This window comes from Hemiscyllium ocellatum, chromosome 14, assembly GCF_020745735.1.
Source record: "Hemiscyllium ocellatum isolate sHemOce1 chromosome 14, sHemOce1.pat.X.cur, whole genome shotgun sequence".
Lineage (NCBI taxonomy): Eukaryota > Metazoa > Chordata > Chondrichthyes > Orectolobiformes > Hemiscylliidae > Hemiscyllium > Hemiscyllium ocellatum.
In genome coordinates this window covers 35,799,809-35,823,590 of record NC_083414.1, presented here as the reverse complement: position 1 = coordinate 35,823,590, position 23,782 = coordinate 35,799,809, and the positions used below count along the sequence as shown (strand labels likewise).

Here is a 23,782-nt window from a genome sequence, read left to right as displayed (position 1 = left end):
GCATATAAACCAACATTTTCCTCGCTACCATCAGTTCTGAGGAAGGGTCACCAGATTGGAAGTGTTAACTTTGATTTCTTTTAACAGATGCTACCAGAGCTGCTGAGCTTTTCCAAAAACTTCTGTTTTTGTTTCTGACTTACAGCATCTGCAGTTCTTTCAGTTTTTAAGTTAGCTCATTACATAGTTTTACAGCTGATGTATTGTGCTCACATGCTGCACTGCATCCAGCACTGTTGAATGCACAAGCAAGCAAAACCGTGACTGGTTATATGGAAGTTGAATCACAATGAAAAGATAATTTCCTTAAACTTATGTTGAACTTTATTAGAATATTATAGCAGGCCATGGATAATCAAGATTATCATGGGAGCAAGAGGAGAATTAAAACGACAAGCAATAAGAAGCTCAGGGTCATGGAAGCAAATTGTATTAGTCTTCTGTAAAGCAGGCACCAGTCTGTTTGCCCTCTCCAGTGCAGACTAGACACAACTGTGAAGAGAAATACTAAATTGAAAGAAAATGGCCATTTCATCTGGAAGGAGTGAGCAAGCCTTGGACAATGAGAAAAGGAGGTGAAAGAGCAAGTGTTAAAGCTCCTATGCTTCCATGAAAAGATACCTTGGAAACGGGAGGGGACGCTAGGCGTGACTGAAAAATGGACTACCGTGTTGTGGAGGGAGTAGTTCCTATGGAATTCTCAAAGAGAGAGAAAAGGAAAATGTGGTTGGTGGTTGCGTCATGTTGGAGCTGATGATCCATTTGAATACAAAAAGTGGGAGGTGGAAGGTGAAGGGAAGGGGAACCTGATCATGGTTTTTAGGATAGAAAGGCAGGGGTGAGAGCAGTGATGTGTGAAATTAGATTACATACAGTGTGGAAACAGGCGCTTCGGCCCAACAAGTCCACATTGACCCTGCAACGAGCAACCCACCCAAACCCATTCCCCTACATTTACCCCAACATGTAACACTATGGGCAATTTTGCAAAAATTGATTGTAGATATAGGAGAGATGGATAAATATCTATCCAGTGGCTTCAATCTTAAGAATTAGATTCAACTTAAATTCCATGGCCAGGTTCTCTGTTGATCATTTGAACACTAATGATTGAATGGACAAAAGTTAAAGAATTCCTCTTCTGTCATTATTAGAAATCAGTGGAAACATGACTTAAAATGTCAGAAGATGATTATACTTGATGGTATGAATATAAATAATTAATTCACTTTCAAAATATACTCATAATAATTATCTTTCTTTACAGGCTTGTAGGTTTGAATGTACGTGAGGCAGTGATTATTTTTACTTTTCCTCTTTAGTACAATGGGCATTATCTCTGGAAATTGGAGTTGTAACATGGATAACACAACTTAAATACAAAACGTTCCCCAAGAAACATCAAATTATACATTGAGTAACAACATATATTTTGTTGCTCAATTAAAAAGCAAATTTAGAATAAAAATTTGAGGCAACCCATTTTGTTTTAACTACTGGATTAACATTGGGCAAAACAAACACTGCATTGTGAAAAACACAAAGCAAAAATATTGCATTTTGAAAGGTGAAATATTTTGAAAAACAAGTGCTGAAACATTTAAGAGCAATAGAGGATCAAGTTGTTTAAAATGATACACAGCCAACAGAATTAAAATACACAAAGCTTATACACTTGCAGTGTTTGAAAAAGGCTGAACACAAACACAATACAAATATACCCCTCTCACCCTTAGCTTGTTGGGTATACTTACTCAGATCTCCGCCGGCCTTCCATACCATCAGGCATAAAGAGCTTAACTGTCGATACTATGCATCCATGAGTAACTAAAAACAAACATTTAAAAATCAGTACAGTAATATAGAACAGAATACCAAAATTGTATGAAATGAAATGTAATCATACAGGAATTCTTTGATATTGCAAATTAAAATTGGCAGTTAAAGTGTCTTTGTCGAATGGATACTTGCTATCAACACAAAGTTGAAATTAGGTAACACTTATTTCCTCTTTACCGTATTGCATTAGCTACAGAGAATTGTCATTTTTCTTCCTTCCTGTCACTGAACATTGCAGTTACTTTTAGAATGGGGAGGAAAAAGTAAAAGGATGGTCATAAAAATTCTGAAGAAATAAAAGAATCTTTTACTGAGTGCAGGGGTCAGGAGGGTTTACAATTTAGTCCAGAAGTTGTAAATCTTGGTTATTAAAAAATGTTTTAACAATAACTTGAATTCTACCTCTGATACTAAATGACTTTATGATTTCCTGAACAGAAAGAGGCAGAGGGCCTTCAAATTGAAGGGAATATGCAGAACAGATAGCCAGGATTGTGGCTCTAAAGTTATTTTTTGGTCATAAGACTTAAGGAGATCATAAACTTTCAGTGGGATGGCTAGGAAACAAGTCAAACATTACAGAGCAACTTCAAGAGAATGCTTAAAATTTTAAATTTAAAGTCATCAAGAGAATGGAAACAATGTAGACCAGTAAGGAAAGAGGTGGTGAACTCTTCATGATAAAATAGTGCCATATGGGGAAGTAATGGGGAAAGGAGGATGAGTGTTCTCAAGTTGGCTATTCATGTACACTGTAGCAATAGCAAGAGTATAGGTTATAGTTTGGTGGGAGCAGAGGTGAAATATTAGTGCAGATTGATGTTAAGTGTTCCAGTAATTGCTAGAAATACGATTTAAAACAGCATGCTTAGAATCTGATGCCAAAAGTTGACATCACCTGGTTCAGCCTGAGCCTTGGGCAATAGCTGGGAATGAAAATGGAATGAATGGTAAGGGAGCCAGAGCTGCTCACTTAACAATCCCATCCTCTCCTTTCATACCAGAACAACTCTAGTTTTAATGTTATCACCATTATGCTGTGCCTTTAGCTGCCATGCTTCCAAGGTATGGAACACCCTTTATAAACTTCTTGCCTCTCCAACTCTCTTTCAAGATACTCCTAAGAATCTAACCCTTTGACCAAACTTTTTGACATCTGCCCTAACATCTCACTATGAGGTTAAGTGTCAGTTTTTCTTCATAACAATCCTGTGAAGCACCTTGTGAAACTATATTAGCAGTGCTATATAAATAAAATATGCTGTTGTTTTAATGGTGGAGGCAGACACAAATATCATTGGTCTTAATGTTCAATGGAGGATATTTGATTTAATGATCAATTAGGCAGTCAAGACCATGACAGCAATAACTAGTAACTACACAGCGAGTTTCAATCTATATTCACATTCATCTGGAGATCATTTTATATCAATTCCAATCCGCAGTGAGGATGGCTGTGATCTCAAAGTATCATCTTTCTCTCATCCCTTTTTTCCTGCAACTTACCATGGTGAGTCAATAGTCTATGATGCTAGGGTTGACAGTGTGTTGCTGGAAAAGCACAGCAGGTCAGGCAGCATCTGAGGAGCAGGAGAAACGGCATTTCAGGCATAAGCCCTTCATCAGGAATGAGGTTGTGGATCGGGGGGGTGAGAGATAAATAGGGTGGGGCTGGGGGAAAGGTAGCTCAGAATGCAATAGGTAAATGAAGTTGGGAAAAGGTGACAGGTTATAGAGGTGGGTGGATGAGATAAATGGGAAAGACGATGGAAAGGTCAAGAGGACTGTACCGAGTTGGAGGCTTAGGACTGGGATAAGTGGGAGGCAGGGGAAATGAGGAAACTGGTGAAATGAGGAAACTGGTCCCATGGTGGAAGATGAGGCATTTTTCCTCCAGGCATCTGATGGTTAGGGTTTGTTGTTGGAGGAGGCCCAGGACCTGCATATCCTTGGTGGAGTGGAAGAGGGAGTAGAAGTGATCAGCCATGGGGTGGTGGAGTTGGTTGGTGCGGATATTCCAAAGATGTTCTCTGAAATGATCTGCAAGTTGACATTCTGTCTCCCCGATGCAGAGGAGACCACATTGGGCGTAAGGGATACAGTTGATGATATTTCTGAGGTACAGGTAAATTTCTGTAGGATGTGGAAGGATCCTTTGGGGTCTTTGGTGGGGGGGGGGGGGGGGGGGGCGGGGGAGTGTGTGGGCATAGGTTTTGCACTTCTCGCAGTGGCACGGGAAGGTGGGCAGTGGGGTGAAGGCTGGTGTGCGTGTGTGGATCTGACAAAGGAGTCAGAGGGGTAATGGTTTCTCTGAAACGCTGACAGGGGTGGGAAAGGAAATATATCCCTCCACTCCTAACCATCTGACACCGGGAGGAAGAATGCCTCATCTTCCACCTTAGGACCCTGTGACCACAAGGGATTAATGTGGATTTCACCAGTTTCCTCCTTTCCCCTTCCCTCAGTTTAGCCCAGTCCCAAGCACTGCCCTCTTGACCTATCCAACATCTTACTCATTTATCCACTCTACCCTCCTCTCCAACTTATCATGTACCTATTGCATGCTCAGCTACCTTCCTCCCAGCCCTACCCCCCCAACTCCCATTTATCTCTCAGTCCCTCAGCCCACAAGCCTCATTCCTGATGAAAGGATTATGCCCAAAACATCGATTCTCCTGCTTCTTGAATGCTGCCTGACTTGCTGCGCTTTTCCAGCAGCACACCCACGACTCTAATCTCCAGCATTTGCAGTCCTCACTTTCTCTTATTATGCTAGGGTTCATAACCTTGCATCCACAGCTCTCTCAGAGTTGGGAAAAGGTTCAGAGAGCATACAAATTGCTTTGTCTAATCAGTAATCTTCCTGTGTAGTGAGACAATTGGAATTGTCTCAGATACAAAGACTTTGGATCAGCAGTATTTTCTACTGGTGGATTCCATTTGCAGCATAAGTCAGCTAGTATCTCTACATGTTCTCGACACTGTCTACAGATTTCTCTTATCAAGCTTATTTTGAACTGGTTTCTACTTTCGGAGGTATAACCTACTTGCTTCTTTAAGGTCATAAATGAAACAGAGTTAGAACATCTTGAAATCCAAATCAGGGGGTTGTCATTCAACCAGTGTTGCAAAGGGCGAGGAAGAGATCCTGGAATTTGAGTTCAGTCTGACCGCGTGTGTATTGGTATCCAATTCGATTCCAAAGGTCAAAGAACTCTTTGGTAGGAAGCCCAAGTTTTAAAAAATAGAAGTTCATTATGGGGCTGTCAAAATTAAGGAAATATGAAGATATGAACTGAATTTTGGTATTTTTTACACAAACAAAGATATACTTCAACTGTAGTGTATTATTCTTGCACAAATAATACCAAATTAATCTTTGAAATCCTCCAGGCTAAAGTGCTTTGATTTATCAAGTATACATGCCGGTGCCATTTAAACAAAAAAGGAAATTTTTCGAAAGTAGAAAGTCAGGAAACTGGGAAGAAAAACATTCAAGCATCAGACTAATTTGATAATTTTGCAGTGAGCTATCACACCTCTAACTGATAATAACTTTGAATGCATAGGCATTTACAATGTTCCATTTGCTTGCGTGTGTTTGGGAGGAGTGAAAAAGGAAATAAAAGACATTTTGCAAAATACTGAAGATAACACAATGAAGTGCTGAACAATTAGAAATGAGTGGCAAGGATTAGCATGCAGTCGTGACTCAAATGCATTCTGGTATGGTGCAAAGAAAAGCCACACCTTATGTTATTTGCACACATTTTTTTTAAACCAAGAAGTAATGGTTGAGAAATATATTGAAACAGGGTCTTTGCAATGCTCTGAAAAGTGTTAACGATCTAATCAAACTGTTCAGAATTGTTGTCTTGAATCTCTGGAGCACTTGGGATTTGAACGGAGGTCTCCTGGTCCAGAGATAGGGACATTACTACTGCACACCAAGAGCCCCATTTAATCCTAACTTTAGTAAATGTTCAACAATGAACACCAACTGTTTTTCTATACTTTGTAAAGAAGTGGGTGCAGAGTGCAGTTCCATGCCCAAGTTAAGATGTCTATCCAGATGCAGAATGCTTGTTACATATTTTCTCTTGGGGGAAGAGATACTTCTTTTGCTAATAAAATGAAACAGAATTAGTCTAAAAAAACAAAGAATGGTGTGTAATATGCCTTAACTGACATATGTATATTCTCTGAAATAAATATACCAAATAAATCTGTGCAAGGTAGGGCAACTTTTGTTTTGTCCCTTGTATGAAAGGAATGATGCATTCAAAAGTAAACCATAAGTCTGCAAAGTTCTTGCCTTGTCTGGGAGAGTGACTACACACATGCTGTGTTTCCCCCCACTATTTTATTTAAAGAAATAAATATTTGGTTGGATATAATCACAGCTGGTAGCTCATCTTTTCTGGTCACTACAACAAATGGAAAATGCTTTTCTTTCCAGAAGTCAAGAAGGAAAAATGCTCTGAACCACCTCTGAGCTGCAAAACATTTTGGGGATATTACTAAAAGTAAATAGTTACATTCTAACCCATCAAAACCTTTAAAAGGCAACTGACAGTTTTCAGGGAACTGTCCAAATGAATTAAGTCCAGTAAAATGCTACAGGTGACTTTCTGATAGAAAACTGCCAGTGATTTAAGCATTGCTACTTCTGCAGCAACAAGCTTCAAATTAAGGAAGTAAAACAAACAGAAATATGTTCTTAAAATTTATTATAACTTTGTACAGAAAAACATGCTACAGAGGTCCACAGAAGCAAAAAAAACCAAAGCCTTATTGTTCATAACCTAATAAATGTGAGTGAGAGAGAAAGAATGTGACATAGTGAGAAATACAGTGAGATTAAGAAGGTTTGCGCAAACGAATGCGTGCTCTTGCAAGAATTAGCCTGTCTGGGAAACAGAAGGCAATTGGGGGAGCCCAGAGAGAGCACAAAGGAATGCAATGGAACACGTGTAGTGAAAGTTAGCCTGGGAGAATGAGAACAGTGAGCGAGACAAATGGAGAGAGAAAGGGAAAGGGAGGGTGTCAGAGTGATTGAGTGAAACAGTAAGAATAAGAGAGTTAGAGGAATGAAGCAAATATGAGAGACAAGGATGGAGGGAGCCTCAGTGAGTTAGAGAGGGTGTGTGAGTGGATAAGATGGGGTGAGACAGTGAAAGAGAGTGAGCATTTTGAATGGGGAAGAGAGCAAGTGAATGTCTGCACGGCAGAGCCAGGGAAGAATGCATGCCTGTGTACAGGAGTGTGTGTGTGTGTGTGTGTGTGTGTGTGTGTGTGTGTGTGTGTGTGTGTGTGTGTGTGTGTGAGAGAGAGAGAGAGAATGTGAGCAAGTGATTGTGTGAGGAAGAAAGACAGTGAATGAAATGCATGTGTGAAGGAATTACAGCAAGATATGTGTGCGAGTGACTGTGTGTACATGTGGGTGTGACTGAGACAGTGAGAGTGTGAATGGGTGAAATCACGACAGAGTTTGAGAGTGGGAGTTAGAATGAGAGTCAAGATTAGAGTGATATTGGAAAAGCACAGCAGGTCAGGCAGCATCAGAGGAGCAGGAAAATCGGCGTTTCGGGCAGGAGCCCTTCATCAGGAATCCACCACACTGAAACTGCTCCTGATGAATTTAAAGGACCCAGTACCAACAACCAGCAGAATGAACATCATATACAAAATACCCTGCAATGACTGTTAGAAGCATTACATTGGACCGACAGGCAGGAAACTAGCCATCAGGATACATGAGTACCAACTAGTCACCAAAAGACATGACCAACTATCACTAGTATCCATACACGCAGACGAAGAGGGACACCAGCTCGACTGTGACAATACATCCATCCTGGGATAGGCAAAACAAAAACACGTATAGGAATTCCTAAAGGCCTGGCAATCCAACCGAAACTCCATTAACAAACATATTAATTTGGACACCATTTACCAACCTCTCAGAAAAAAAAACTTGAAGTGATATAACTCACCGCTACAGACCAAGACAGATAAATAGTAAGCGGGACAGAACACCAGCACTTCACCAGAGGCTCACTGATTATGATTCCTAGCATGGTGATGAAATGTCTGAGAACAAATCTCCTAGCTCAGCGAGCAAACTATCTGATTGACAACCTCAACTACAAATCTTCTCCAAGATTGCAAATGCTGCTGTAATGATACCTGGTAAGAAATAAGTAAAATAATATAGCTCGAGTTCATTAGATGGGTCGGTGTTTGTACAATGTGTGCAGGAGGGTTTCCTGACACAATATGTTGACAGGCCAACAAGAGGGGAGGCTATATTGGATTTGGTTCTAGGTAATGAACCAGGCCAGGTGTTAGACTTGGAGGTAGGTGAGCACTTCGGGGACAGTGACCACAACTCGGTGACTTTTACTTTAGTGATGGAGAGGGATAATCGTGCGCCGCAGGGCAAGAGCTATAGCTGGGGGCAGGGAAATTATGATGCAGTGAGGCATGACTTAGGATGTGTGGATTGGAAAAACAGGCTTCAAGAGAAGAACACTAATGAGATGTGGGGTGTGTTCAAGGAGCAGCTACTGCGTGTCCTCGATAGGTATGTACCAGTCAGGCATGGTGTAAAGGGCCTTGTGAGGCAGCCGTGGTTTAGTAAGGAATTGGAGTCCCTTGTGAAAGGGAAGAAGGCGGCATATGTAAAGATGAGGCGTGAAGGTTCAGTTGGGGCGATTGAGAGTTATAAGGTAGCCAGGAAGGAGCTAAAGAGGGAGCTAAGAGAAGCGAGAAGGGGTCATGAAAAGTCTTTAGCTGGTAATATTAGGGAAAACCCAAAGGCTTTCTATAGGTATGTCAAGAATAAAAGGATGACTAGGGTAGGTATCGGTCCAGTCAAGGATAGTAGTGGGAAGTTGTGTGTGGAGGCGGAGGAGATTGGAGAGACATTAAATCAGTACTTTTCATCAGTATTCACTCAGGAACAGGACACTGTTGCTGATGTGAATATGGAATCACAAATAATTAGAATGGATGCCCTGGAAATATGCAGGGAGGTGGTTTTGGGAATATTGGAAAGGATGAATATAGATAAGTCTCCTGGGCCTGATGGCATTTACCCCAGGATCCTATGGGAAGCTAGGGAGGAGATAGCAGAGCCATTGGCCTGGATTTTTATGTCGTCATTGTCTACGGGAATAGTACCAGAGGACTGGAGGATAGCGAATGTGGTCCCATTGTTCAAGAAAGGGAGTAGGGATAGCCCTAGTAACTATAGGCCAGTGAGTCTGACTTCAGTGGTGGGCAAAGTCTTAGAGAGAATTGTAAGGGATAAGATTTATGAACATCTGGGTAGGAATAACGTGATCAGGGATAGCCAGCATGGTTTTGTGAAGGGCAGGTCGTGCCTCACAAACCTTATTGAGTTCTTTGAGAAGGTGACTAAGGAAGTGGACGAGGGTAAAGCAGTAGATGTTGTGTATATGGATTTTAGTAAGGCGTTCGATAAGGTTCCCCATGGTAGGCTAATGCTAAAACTTCGGAGGTATGGCATTGAGGATACATTAGAGGTTTGGATTAGGAATTGGCTGGCTGGAAGGAGACAGAGGGTAGTAGTTGATGGATTATGTTCATCTTGGAGCGCAGTTACTAGCGGTGTACCACAAGGATCTGTTTTGGGACCATTGCTTTTTGTTATCTTTATAAATGATCTAGAGGAAGGACTTGAAAGCTGGGTAAGCAAGTTTGCGGATGACACGAAAGTCGGTGGAGTTGTGGATAGTGAGGAAGGAAGTGGTAGGTTACAGCGGGATATAGATAAGTTGCAGAGCTGGGCGGAAATGTGGCAAATGGAATTCAATGTAGCTAAGTGCGAAGTCGTTCACTTTGGTAGGAATAACAAGATGATGGATTACTCGGCTAATGGTAGGCTACTTGGTAGTGTGGATGAGCAGAGGGATCTTGGTGTCTATGTACACAGATCTCTGAAAGTTGCCACCCAGGTAAATAGTGCTGTGAGGAAGGCATATGGTGTACTGGGCTTTATTGGCAGAGGAATTGAGTTCCGGAGTCCTGAGGTCATGTTGCAGTTGTATAAGACTCTGGTGAGGCCTCATCTGGAGTATTGTGTGCAGTTTTGGTCGCCATACTATAGGAAGGATGTGGAAGCTTTAGAACGAGTGCAGAGGAGGTTTACCAGGATGTTGCCTGGAATGGTAGGAAAATCTTATGAGGAAAGGCTGAGGCACTTGGGGCTGTTCTCATTGGAGAAGAGAAGGTTTAGGGGAGATCTGATAGAAGTGTATAAGATGATTAGGGGTTTAGATAGGGTAGATACTAAGAACCTTTTACCGCTAATGGAGTCAGGTGTTACTAGGGGACATAGCTTTAAATTAAGGGGTGGTAGGTATAGGACAGATGTTAGGGGTAGATTCTTCACACAGCGGGTTGTGAGTTCATGGAATGCCCTGCCCGTATCAGTGGTGAACTCTCCTTCTTTATGGTCATTTAAGCGGGCATTGGATAGGCATTTGGAAGTTATTGGGCTAGTATAGGTTAGGTAGGATTCGGTCGGCGCAACATCGAGGGCCGAAGGGCCTGTACTGCGCTGTATCCTTCTATATCTATATCTATATCTATAAAACTAATCAGGTAGGATATAGAACATAGAACAATACAGCACAGAACAGGCCCTTCGGCCCTCAATATTGTACCGACCTGCAAACTATTCTCAGCTCGTCCCCCTATACTATCCCATCATCCATGTGCTTATCCAAAGATCGTTTAAATATATACATACACAGATTCTTGTGACACTTAATTATCGAAGCTACTATTACAGCTCGTAGGAAAAACCAGAAAAGACTACCTTGAAATTAGGCCATGTTGAGAAAGGGCCATGGGTATGACATAATATGCTATTAACTAATTGACTAGTACTCAGCATAGACAACAAAAACATATAAATATCAGTTTAATCACTGAAAAGGTGACCTCGAAAGAGATATGGTAACATCACACCTTGGCAAGAAAATAAGATGTTAACTGCAAGAGGAATATTAAAACCATCCAACTGTTAAGAGTTGGCAAAGGTCTTTACCACGTAAATATCATTAGATACCAGGATCAGACAACAGTCACGGACAGAGGAATGAAACATTTTCAATAAACGATTCTGTTAGGATTTAAAGATTAAGCGAGATAAAAAAAAAGCAACACCTGTGTACACATATAAAACAAGACAGTATGTGACCATTGATGACTCACTCGGTCCTGTGTTCAAGCCCAACTTGTTTGTCCTGATCACATTTCCTAAACTGAAGTAGTGCCACTTGCCTGTAATTTGGCCATTGTCTTTCTAAACTTTTTTTTAATCTATGTACCTGTCCAAATGTCTTTTGAAGGCTATAATTGTACTAGCCTCCACCACTTCCTCTGGCAGCTCATTCCATACAAGCACCACCCTCTGTATGAAAAAGTTTCCTCTCAGGTCCCTTTAAAATCTTTCTCCACTTGCTGTAAACTATGCTGCCTAATTAGTGTTCGGACCTCAATTATTCACATCTTGGATAGACCTAGAAAGTCACGTATCCAAGTTTGCTGATAAGATTAAGTTAGACAGCATTGTAGATAGTGTAGATGATAGCTTAAAATTACAAAGATATATTACTAGACTAAATGAATGGTCCAACCTGTTGCAGAAGAAGTTCAATATAAACAAGTGTAAGGTTGTCCATTCTTAACCAGAAAATGTCACATGATGGTACTTTCTAGATGATATGAAGTTAAATATGAAGTCCAAAGAGATTTGGGGCTTCAGGTGTCAAGATTTTTACAGTATCACAAACAGGTGCAGAAAATAATCAAAAAAACTAATGTGATGTAACCTTTGTATCTTGAGAACAGAAGCACAAGGATGCAGAGGTTATAGTAAGTTATGCAAAACCCAGATTACAGCCCATTTGGAGTGCCTTGAACAGATTTCTGCACCTCTTCTTTTGAAAGATATATTGCCTTGGAGGGAGTACAACATAGCTTTACAAGAATGGTACTTGGACTTCAGAGATTATGAAGAGAAATTACACAAATTAGGCTTGTTTACTTCAGAATTTAGGAGATCAAGGGGTGGTCTGATTGAAGTCTTCAAGATATTAACAGGAAAAGACAGGGTAGATGAAGATAAACTATCTCTGCTGGTTGAGAATTCTAGAACTGGAGGCAATAATCTGAGAATTAGGGCCAGGCCATTCAGGAGAGATGTTAGTGCTCACTTCGACACACAAAGTGGTAGATGTCAAAATTCTCTTCCATAACAGTGTTGCCGAACAAAGGGACCTAAGTATGCAGAAGAAGTGGAGTCGCAGGTGAATAGGGTGGTAAAGGCAGTGTTTGGCATGCTTGCCTTCATCGGTCAGTGCACTAGGTAGAGGATGCCATGTTGCAGCTATCCAGGACGTTGGATAGATCACTTTTAGAATACTGCGTTTAATGCCAGTCTCCCTGCTATAGGAAAGCTTCTGTTAAACTTGAAACCGCTCAGATAAGATTTATAAGCATGTTATCAGGATTGGAGAGTTTGAGTTATGTGAACAGGCTGAATAGACTGGGGCTTTTTTTCCTGAGCAGCAGCGGCTGAGGGGTGATTTTACAGAGGTTTATAAAATCATGAGGGGCATAGATGGGGGAGTAACCAAGGTCTTTTCCCGGCATAGGAGAGTTGAAAACTAGAGGGCATACATTAAAGGTGAGAGGGGTAAGATTTAAAAAAGGTACTTATGTGAACCTTTTCACACAGAAGGTGGTGCATGTGTGGAATGAGCTGCCAGAGGAAGTGATGCATGCGAGTACAATTACAACATTTAAAAGGCAACTGAATAGGTATATGAATAGAAAGGGTTTAAAGGGATATGGACCAAATACTGGCAACTAGAACTAGATCGATTTATGATATCTGGTCATCATGGATCAGTTGGACCGAAGAGTTATATAGCACGAAAACATTCCTTGACTCTAAATGGCAGTGGTAATCGGCAGTGAAATTAATTCTTAATTTTAATTCTGAGATGGATACATTTTTGCTAAGCAAAAGTATCAAAGAATATGGGCCAAGGCAGCTTTATGGAGTGAGGCCACAGATCAGCCATGATCTCACAAACACTGGACTGGTTCAAGGGGCTGAATGGCCTACTTCTGCTCCTCAGGAATGTTCTCTGAATAATTAAGGAATAATATTAAATAATACAGCATCTTATGAAAGTGGGAGCAATGTACACAGGGGATTAGCACCCACATTTGTTCAGGAGGGACCTGAACAAAATAAAAATAAGATCCTTACACTGAAGTTTCAGAAATGTTTGGATCCTTGCATTAATAGTTCTCAAAACATTTTTCCTTTCACCATGAGAAGATATCTTAATTGCTTGGAGCGTTAAAGATAAAACCTAATCAACCTAACGTTGATTGATACTACAATCTTCGATATTGTTATATAGTCTAATATTTTTGAATAGTCATTACAAATAACAACTGGATTAGTACTTCTCTGCTGATAAGTTTCAAATTAGCAAATTATCTCATTTAAGTTTTCTATTGCAACTGAAACAAATCCTACACTCTATATACTCTGAAAGAAGAAAAAATCTGGACTCTTAAAACACCTGTGCATTTATAGTAAAAGCTAAGGCTTACTAAGATAAGCAGGTTATTTGGAGGAAGATAATATATTTGGGCAATTTCTTCCCCAGTCAAATTGTTGGTGTAAATCCCAAAAACTCAAGATAACCATCAGTGGGACTGACTGACTTGAACTCAGTGGACAGAATCAGAAGGGAAATACTCTTGATTGAGATTATCATATATACTCAAGTGATAGTTAAATTTTTTTGTCCACTCTTTAAGGTTAAATCTATTGGGTTGACGATTAATACTTGAATACTACTTTTGAGGGGCTGAAATTCATGCCTGTCAAAATTCATACCATATTGTTAGGCGAAGCCGAATTGATTCCTAAATGAATAAAGTAATTCTGAAAACCCGGAGCGAAACACAGCCAGCAGAGTGGAAGATGGGGAGCGGAGTGGAACAACCGCAGACTGGAAAGCTGGAGCAGGACGTGACAGCCGGCACACGGACTCATAAACGTTGAGTTGTTATCTGTGAAGAACTAGGGTCAACTTTTACATGAGATATATGGAAAATTCCAGGATATTTGGCCAGAAATAGGGGTTGACATTTACTTGAGATCGACTATTACTCGAGTAAATACAGTAACTCTAAATAATAGAGTTAAAAGCTGTAAAGCATTTCACTGTTCAGAAAGAAACACCTAACGGTGATTTTGACCCAGTGGTAGTGAAAGATATAGTTCTAAGTCACAAAATCAATGTGCAATTTGGATGGGAACTATCATGAAATGGAAGGTAGAGATCAAAAGTAAATAAATAGCAACATCTTGAAAAATGTCCACATTATAGAGGAGGTAGTGCTAGACATCTTAAAAACACAAAAGGTGGATAAATCCCTGGGTCCTGATCAGGTGTACCCTTGAACTCTCTCAGACTCTAGGGATTGATTGCTGGGCCTCTTGCTGAGACATTTGTACCACAGATAGCCACAGGTGAGGTGCAGGAAGACGAGAGGTTGGCTAACGTGACACCACTATTTAAGAAAGGTGGTAAGTAAAAGCCAGAGAATTACAGACCAGTGAGCCTGACATTGATGGTGGGCAGGTTGCTGGAAGGAATCTAGAGGGACAGGATTTACATGTATTTTGAAAGGCAAGGACTGATTAGGGATAGTCAATATGGTTTTGTGCATGGGCAATCATGTCTCACGATCTTGATTGAAGTAGTAACAGAGGATTGATAAGGCCAGAGCAGTGGACATGATCTACATGGACTTCAGTAAGGTGTTCGACAAGTTCCTCATGACAGACTGGTTAGCAAGTTTAGATCACATGGAATACAGGGAGTACAAGCTATTTGGATTCAGAACTGGCTCAAAGGTAGAAGACAGAGGATAGAGGGTGAAGGATTGTTTTTCAGACTGGAGGCCTGTGACCAGCAGTGTGCCACAAGGATTGGTGCCGGGTCCACTGCTTCTCGTCATGCATAGTGATGATTTGGATGTGAACATAGGAGCTATGGTTAATTTTGCAGGTGACACCAAAATTGGAGGTGTTGTGGACAGCAAGCAAGATTACCTCCGGGTACAATAGGGGTCTTGATCAGATGGGCCAATGGGCTGAGGAGTGGCAGATGTAGTTTAATCTAAATAAATGTGAGAAGTTGCAGTTTGGAAAGGCAAATCAGGGCAGAATTTATACACTTAATGGTAAGGTCCTGGGGAGTGTCGCTGAACAAAGAGACGTTGGCATACAGATTCATAATTCCTTGAAAGTGAAGTTGCAGGTAGACAGGATACTAAAAGCAGTGTTTGCTATGCTTGCCATTATAGGTCACTGCATTGAGGATAAGATTGGGAGATAACATTGCAGCTGTACAGGACATTGGTTCGGCCATTTTTGGAATATTGTGTTCAGTTCTGGTCTCCTTGCTTTAGGAAGGATGTTGTGAAACTTGAAAGGTTTCAGAAGAGATGCATAAGGATGTTGCCAGGGTTGGAGGGTTTGAGCTATAGGGAGAGGCTGAATAGGCCGGGATACTGTGCCTGGAGTACCAGAGGCTGAGACAACCTTAAAGAGGTTTATAAAATCATGGGGTGAATAGACAAGGCCTTTTACTTTTTGTGGGGGGGGGGGGGTGGTGGATAGAAAGAGAGCCCAAAACTGGAGGGCATCGGCTTAAGGAGAGAGGGAAAAGATTTTAAAAGGGACCTCATGGCAACTTATTCATGCAGTGGATGGTGGTGCGACTGGAATGCACTACCACAGTAAGATGGTGGAGGCTGGTACAATCATAACATTTAAATCGATGGCATGAAATTGGAAGGGTTTTGAGGGGTATGAGCCAAATACTGGTAAATGTGACTAGATATCTGGTCAGCATGGATGTGTTGTTCCAAGGGGTCTGTTTCCATAATGTACAGTTCTATAATTTATGATTCTACTTACTGCAAATAAAATTCCAGTTCCATAGCATGGCAGAGATTAGGGTGATTACTGGACCATTAAATCACAGATGATGGCAACCATGTTTGACTCACTCCCGAATACCCTACTCTACAAGGAATATGTCAGATTTAAATTACACTCTGCATTTCTAAAGAAACCCTGATTGGAATGTCCTGTCATAAATGCAGAACTCCTTCTTAACTTAAAAATATACAAGCAAAGCAGTACTCTGACTGTGTTTGCAGTCCTGAGAAAATCTAGCCCTTGTAAAAGTCTTCAAAACAAATCCAGACAAAGAATTTTCTGTCTTTCAGTAAGGTAACATAGATAAAGTCGCTTGATTGTATTAGAATAACTGAGGGGTAAATCCAGAATTCTTAATCAACACTACATATTCAGTTAGGTGTCAGTGGAAATCCCAAGGGCATTCAAGGCATTATACAATTACAAGCTGCTGTTAATTTGTGATTTTTCATCAATACATCTGGCTCGCTGATGTCCTTTAGGGTAGGAAATCTGCCATCTTTACCTGTTCTGACCTAGATTTGACCTCAGATCCATAGTAATGTGGTTGACTCTTCACTGACTCGTGGGCAAAAATGGACAGACAATAAATGCTAGCTTAGCCAACAATGCTCATCTTACAAATGAATAAAAAAGAAAAATCAGATTTTCTCATCAGATTTGCAGTCATCTATGGCATATTTGTGTTCGACTTTTACTTTCTGATTCAGTTTGTACAGTCACCAAAGAATTGTTGAAGAATCACTGAAAACCCAAAGGTCTCTGGCAAAGTGGCCAGAAAGTTGCTTATGGTCAACATACAATTACCAAGCTGGGAGCACTTTCTGGGCACCAGCTTCTGAGAGAACTTAAGCCATCATACAGTCAGTTTGAACGCAACAGCAACAATATACTGCAGTTGACTGACTTAGTAGAAATCATGTGATTCAGATTAAGGAAACTTAGAGTTCCAATCATTTGTGAAACAATAGATATGTACTAGAAAAATCCACAAGAGTCAAGTGATAGAAATGGAAGCCTTTATTTTTTATAGACATTCCTGAGTAATAAAATTATATATTCTTTTCAAAGAAAATGTCAGATGGATATCCGGAATCTCAAAGAGTATTTGAAGTTACATAATTGAGTTCAATCCCAATCGGCCACTTGATAGAACTCTTATCAGTAGAAACTCTTTCTTCAAATTAAAAATAGAGATTTTATTAGGAAAAACACTCACAAAGCTATCCATAAGCAATAAATCAGGAATAATTTGTATTTTCAACAATAAAAACAAATCCAGCACTAATGGTGGCACGGTGAAGTACACGATTCACAGCACCAGACAAATATACATAAACATTTGTAAGTCAGCAGTATAAAACAGTCAAATTGAATATCTGTAGCCTTTAAGCCAATCTTTTGGGTTATGGGAAAATAAAAAAAAAACAAAAATTGGATTCATACCCTTACCTTTCCTGGTGTTCTCAGTTACATCTACACCAAACTGAATGATGTCCCCTGACAGGAGCTCACATGGCGGGCTTTCCTCTGATCCTCGACTTAAACGTTGGCTATTAATAAACGTACCATTACTACTTTTAGTGTCCTGCAGATAAAACTGAGAAAAAAAGCAAATTAGATAATGATATCCAAGAATTCTGCAATGCTCATAAAATAAGTGTGCTATCTTTCTTAATCTAAAAAATAAGTAAAACTTATTCACTCCCGACAGAAGTATTATAACTATATTTAAAAGTGAAAGTGTTCAAGAACATCCTGACTTCATCTCAATATCTATGTAAATTTGAAATGGTATCATTTTTACTACAGATTTATTACTGGAGCTTTTTTTTAGTTCACTCATGGGACCTGGGTGTTGCTAGGTCAACATTTATTGCCATCTCCTAGTTGCACTCAAAAAAGGGGTGGTGAGTTGCCTTTTCAAACTGCTGCAGTCTATGTGCTGTAGATAGACCAACAATGACATAAGGGAGGGTAGTTATAGTTCAGAGGGAAGTTATTTGGTCGATCGAGTCCATGCTGACTCTATGACAAGCAATTCAGTTAGTTCTATTGCCTTGTTTCATTTTCATAGCCTTTCAAGTTTATTTCCTTAAAGTACTAAATCATGGTGCAGGTAAATACAGCTTCCCATCAAACTCTGGACTGAAAGAAAATCACTGTAACAGGTTATCCAAATTCCTTTTGAAACCGTTGCTATCTCTGCTCTCACCACCAGGTCATTGCCATGTGTTGTATAACAAATTTGTTGTCTCATTCCTCCTGAATCGGTGGTCCAAAATCTGAAATCTCATAATAGCATAACAAACAGAGATGCAGGAATTGGATTTGACCCATCAAGCTAACTCGGTCACTTAACAAGATTACGATTTGACTTAACTCATTTTTCTCATTACCCCATATCTCTCATCAGTCAAAAATCTCAAATGCAGCTTTGAAAATATTCAAAGATTCAGCTCGAAATACAGTTCTCTGTAAGCACTTCTAGCTGAAAATTGTTGCAAAGGCTACAGTCTTTTAAACCAGTGTGATGCACTCCCTTATCATTGAGGATAAGGATATTTGTGGGGCCTCCATTTCCAGTGAGTTACTTAATTTCCACCACCTGTCACAACTGTATTCACAAGAGTTAGGCAGCATTTTCTGATTATTCTATTTGGCACAGACGTAGTCATACATCATAGCTTCAACAGGTTGACACACCATTTTGAGGTATGCCTTGTGCTATTCTTGGGATGACCGGAGCACTCTTCATTGTTCTAACTGATCTGCAATGGTGGTGTTAGGGTTCCAGTTGATGTTACTATTGGACAAGTCAAAGCCCAGACTAAAATCTGGCTTGATACAACATTTTTAAAACATTTTAAAAGATGTAGTCTTTTGCTAAAGGCAAGCAATGCTGTGAATTTGATGTTAACAATAAAACAGAGTTTATTCTGCAAATAAAAAGATAAAAGATAGTACAAACTAAAACTATTTACATTACACAAGTTTAAAGATCTTAAATCAGATGGTAAAATATAAGCCCATTAATCCCAACAACACCCCTTTGCAGTTTTCGCAGAGAAAAAAAATCCTGTTTTTGGCACAACTAGAGGATTCAACATAATTGACACTTCAATTCCTAGTTCTAAGAATCGGATAGCCTCTTTCTCGGGTCTGTGTGTAACTGAGCTTCAATAATTCCTGCAATTTTAATTAAACATTTCTGGTTTGGAATTTTCAAAGTAACCTTCTTACACTGAGATAACCTTTTTTTTTTATAAACAGTTCTAAACTATCTCCCTTCTTCAGGAGCAACACTTTTACACATCCAGCTTCAAAAAAAAATCTGCAAACTGCAAAATTGAAAAGGTTTCTTCAAAATAGATGTGTCAAAACAAAAAAAAATTCCAGATCCTTCTAACTGAAGCTTAATGTACCAATGTTAATTCTGTTCACTCATAAAAGTAAACAACTTCCCATTAGACACCAAGTATTGCTTTTTTTTTCAAACAAACCATGGCTTCAGAAACTCCTACAAGTTGATCATTAAAAATTAAGTTTAGAATCGATGCGGGCTTGGCGGGCCAAAGGGCCTGTTTCTGTGCTGTACTAAGTCCTCAGACACTAAAACTCATTTGCAACTATTTCTAAATCCAACCTTTAAGCATAAATTATATTACACACATATAAGACCACACAGCTTACATTACACTGGGTTTGTCTGAGCAAGCTTTTGTAAAAGAGGGGTAACGTTCATAATGTTGCAGCCCTTCAGCATCAATTAAGTGCATGGAAGACTGAAGAATTATGGCCAGTGCCTCTGCAGAGTCCACGCTTGCTTTCTTCGATATCTTTGGCTGCTTTCATCTGATCGAGATACCTTTATTGCCTATTCTAAGGACCTACTCCGGTCCAATTGCTTCTCCAATACCATCTCCTTATCAATTTTAGTATCTTCTAATGACTAAGTTTGAGCTTGGGTAGATGAGGTCACACTCCCCATATTATACTCCATCTATCATATTTCTCCCACTCACTGAACTAAATTATAACCTGTTTCCCTTTCATAAAATCATTGAATTACCATTTTCGAAACATCATGCTTTACTACCTTTTTAAAAATGATTCTTGCATTTTTCCAAGGAGAGGTGTTAAACTAACTGGTCTATAGTTTCCTGCTTTCTGTCTTGAATAATACCATTACATCTCTAAACACCTGACACCTTAAATGATTACAATAAATTAGATGATTACAATCACTTAATCTCTGGAATGACTGATGAATATCTTTTAATGTTCTCAGTTGCAAGCCATCTTGTCCAGTATACTTTGACAGCACTATACTTCTGAGCATCTTTTTGCTAATGACTATGATTACTTGAAGTTCATTTGTCCCTTTTGCTCCCTGCCGTCCTTACTACTACTAGAATATATGTTTTACACATTCTACTGGGAAGACAAATACAAAATATTTATTTCAAACCTTCTGTTGTTGACCTCCTTCTCCATTATTGAATCCAGAGTCTCACCTTTTTCTTATATTTCTAAAAGATTTCATTCTCAGTTTTTATACTTGTGTCACTAGTTCTTATACAACCAGCTAATTGGAACAGTTTTTCTTTGATTATCTTTCATTTAATGATGTGCCATAATCTTTTAGAGACGAAAGGCAGGATTGCAGATGTTGAAGATCAGAGTCAAGATTAGAGTGGTGCTGGAAAAGCACAGCAGGTCAGGTAGCATCCGAGGAGCAGGGAAAAAAAAAAATCGACGTTTTGTGCAGGAGCCAAGGTACAGAATCTAACAGCAAGGAAATTATACTGAAACTGTACAAGTGTTGGTTCAGCATGGTGTGCAGTCCTGGAATCCACATATGGGAGGGGCATGACAATACTGGAGAAAATGCAGGGAAGAGTTATCAGGATGTTGCCTGGGCTGGAGAGTTTTAGTTATAAAGAGAGATTGAATAGACTGGGGTGATTTCCTTGGAGCAGAGAAGACTGAGGGAGGATATGACTGAGATGTATAGAATTATAGAGGCACACACAGGTCAGACAGGAAGGGACTTGCCCTCTAGGTGGCGGGATCAATGACTTGGCTTATAGATTTAAGACAAGGGTAAAAAGTTAAGAAAGAATGTGAGGAAAATAATTTTCAAATCAAGAGGGTTTTGGGAGTCTGGAATTCACTGCTGTAAAGATATAGATACAGAAACTCCCCAATATTTTAGTAGTTAGGTGTACACTTGCAATGCCAAGACATCCAAGCCAATGGGCCAAGTTCTGAAAAATGGGATTGGAATAGTTAGGCAATTATTTTTGACCGGCACAGACCCAATAGATTGAAAGGTAAATTTCAATGCTGTAGACATTTATAACTCTGACAATGACTCAGGATTAAAATGAAAGTCTAATATTTAAATCGAGTCACCTTCGTCTCATTTGCAAATTTTCTGCATAGTTGTCATAGCATTATAGTTTTTCATTTTGTTGGTGAAAAGGAATTACAACTTTGAAGATCCAACACATTCAAAAACACCGATGCTGATCAACAGCATGTGAAAAGCAGGTTAAGGACTTAATTAAACCCTCAGAATTTCGACAGAAAGCCAAACGTTGTAAGGGAAACTTATAGACATGTCTGGCAACATCTGTGGGAGAAGGCTGAGTTAATGTTTCGAATTCAGTGATTTCATCAGAAATCAATGTGTGTAATTTTAAAACAAGTGTTTGGGGTTGTGTACAGAGTTTGGTGAGTGTTACTGACTGTGATGTTTGTTTGTTTTTGACTAGTAGCATTGTGGCATTATATAAAAATATTGAATTAATCTTTGCTCATTGTGATTTGTGATTTGTTCACCTTCAGTCAAATAGAATCTTTGTATAGCTTCTTCCACTTAAAGTGCCACATTGAAATGTAATGTGCATTTGAAGTGACAATCAAAAATAATCCACATGAGAGACACAGAAATTATTACACTTTATTATGCAGATAGACAATAGGAGCTCATTAAACAATATTTAAATGAGTAGATTTTGCCATGGTTTAAGAGACAAGTGGCAAGGTTTCCTGGATCAAATTTGTGTAAAACTCTTAGGTAGAAGAGGGCAAGATTTCTAACAAAGTAGCCCATGGTTAAAACCATGAGTTCTTATTGGCCTACTGCTTTTTCTGAGATTATTTGGTCTGGTCTTTGGATTCTACAGCAAGGACAAACATATCATCTGGATACACCCTGTCAATTCCCAAGCATTTTCGAAGTTTCAATAAGGTCACTTCTCATTCTTCAAAAATCTGAAGATTACAGGCACAGATCCCTTAATCTTTCTTCATAGGACAATCTTACGTTCTCAGGGATTAATCTGTTGAGCACAGTTACAACCCCCTCTATAGCTCGTATCTTGTTCCTTAGATAAGAGACCAAAACTGTACACAAGACTCCAAGGCTTGATAGCACATTTAACACTTAAATCCTACTGTATTAAAATCAATATACCATTCACCTTCCTTACTGATTACGCTAGCATTTAGTGATTCATAAACCGACACATCTATTTTCCGATCTTTCAACATTTGAGATATATCCAGTTTATTTTCCTACCAAGGTGAATAACTGCACATTTATTTCTACTATATTCTACCTGCCATGCGCTTGCCATGTTCTTGTTCATAATTTACATTTCCATCTCATCCCATTTGCAAATTTAGAATATTACAACTTGTTCTATCCAAATCATTTATAGATTATGAAGAGCTGCAGCCAAACATTGATCCTTCTGGTTCTCCAATGTTAATAGACTGCTAGCCTGAGAATGACCCAACTACTCTTATTTTCTGCCTGCTAACCAGTGTTCCCTCCAAACTGCACAGTGGGGAAGCTGCTTGAAGGTTTGACTTATCAATCCATGTCCCAATCCATTAACTTTCAATTCTGGAACCTGCTATTATGTACAGACCTCGGAAGTCCATACAGTGGATAAACGGTGCTGGTAACCAATTCTCAATCTATACCAGTATTTCACTCCCAATCCTAAGTGCTCTAATTTTGTCCACTTGTCACCCGTGAGACCTAACTGAAAATCTTCTAAAAATGCAAATACAGAGGAACCTCGATTATCCGAAGGACATGGACAGGCGGTATTTCATTTGGTTAATCAAATTCCAGATAATCAAGTGCCGGATAACAGTTTAGCTGAACATCGGAACCTTGAGATCTTGCTGGATAATCAAGGTTCCTCTGTAGACTACATCCACGTCATGCCTCTCTTCTTGCCTTAGTCTGAGCATGGGGAGCCAGTTGATAGAATGTGGGTCAGTGAACATAGCTAGTTTCCCATCACTGAGCTGCTCCTTTTGCCGTACCATTACACAGTGCCAGTTCTTAGTGGAGAAAGCCATTCATTTTAAAGCATATGTGTAATTACTGCTCGCACAGCCTACATGACTCCTCCACTGCACCAGGGCACACAACTCCTCTGGAAGTTGCATCATACCTTCACAAAACTTGCAGGGAGTTTGTCTAGAGTCTCTTGCCTGAAGAACTCCAGAGGATGGCATTTAATTTTGCTGCAGCACTACCTCAGATTACTGGTGCAGATTTTGACAGCTGAGTTTGTGACCACTGCATGCTCTCATCAGCATGAGTTCCTTTCATCCAAGCCATGCATGAGTTATATGTATCTGTCTGGTGCTAGGTGCTGAGCAAGAGCTTGAAGCTGCATCCTGAGAAGCTTTAGTTCTACCTTTTCCAGCTGTATGTATTAACAATACATTTCTGATCAGATGGATGAGAAAAAATTTAGGCTTCCTACCACACAATTTAGAGAAATAGGCTGCAGGTAGAAGGCAATGGACCTCACAGATGTCACTAATACCAAAGTT

The 23,782-nt window shown here is 39.7% G+C and overlaps 1 protein-coding gene across 19 annotated transcripts in view; it reads right to left on the bottom strand.

The window, feature by feature from the left end:
- slmapa (sarcolemma associated protein a) overlaps positions 1-23,782 on the bottom strand; it is a 243,910-nt gene that overhangs the window by 181,625 nt on the left and 38,503 nt on the right. For all 19 annotated transcript variants that reach the window (XM_060835610.1, XM_060835609.1, XM_060835611.1 and 16 more), the window contains exons 2-3: positions 17,366-17,513; positions 1,755-1,827 (exon numbers count right to left, since the gene is read on the bottom strand). In XM_060835610.1, coding sequence (XP_060691593.1) covers positions 1,755-1,827; positions 17,366-17,513 — 221 coding nt within the window. The remainder of the gene's footprint in view (positions 1-1,754; positions 1,828-17,365; positions 17,514-23,782) is intronic.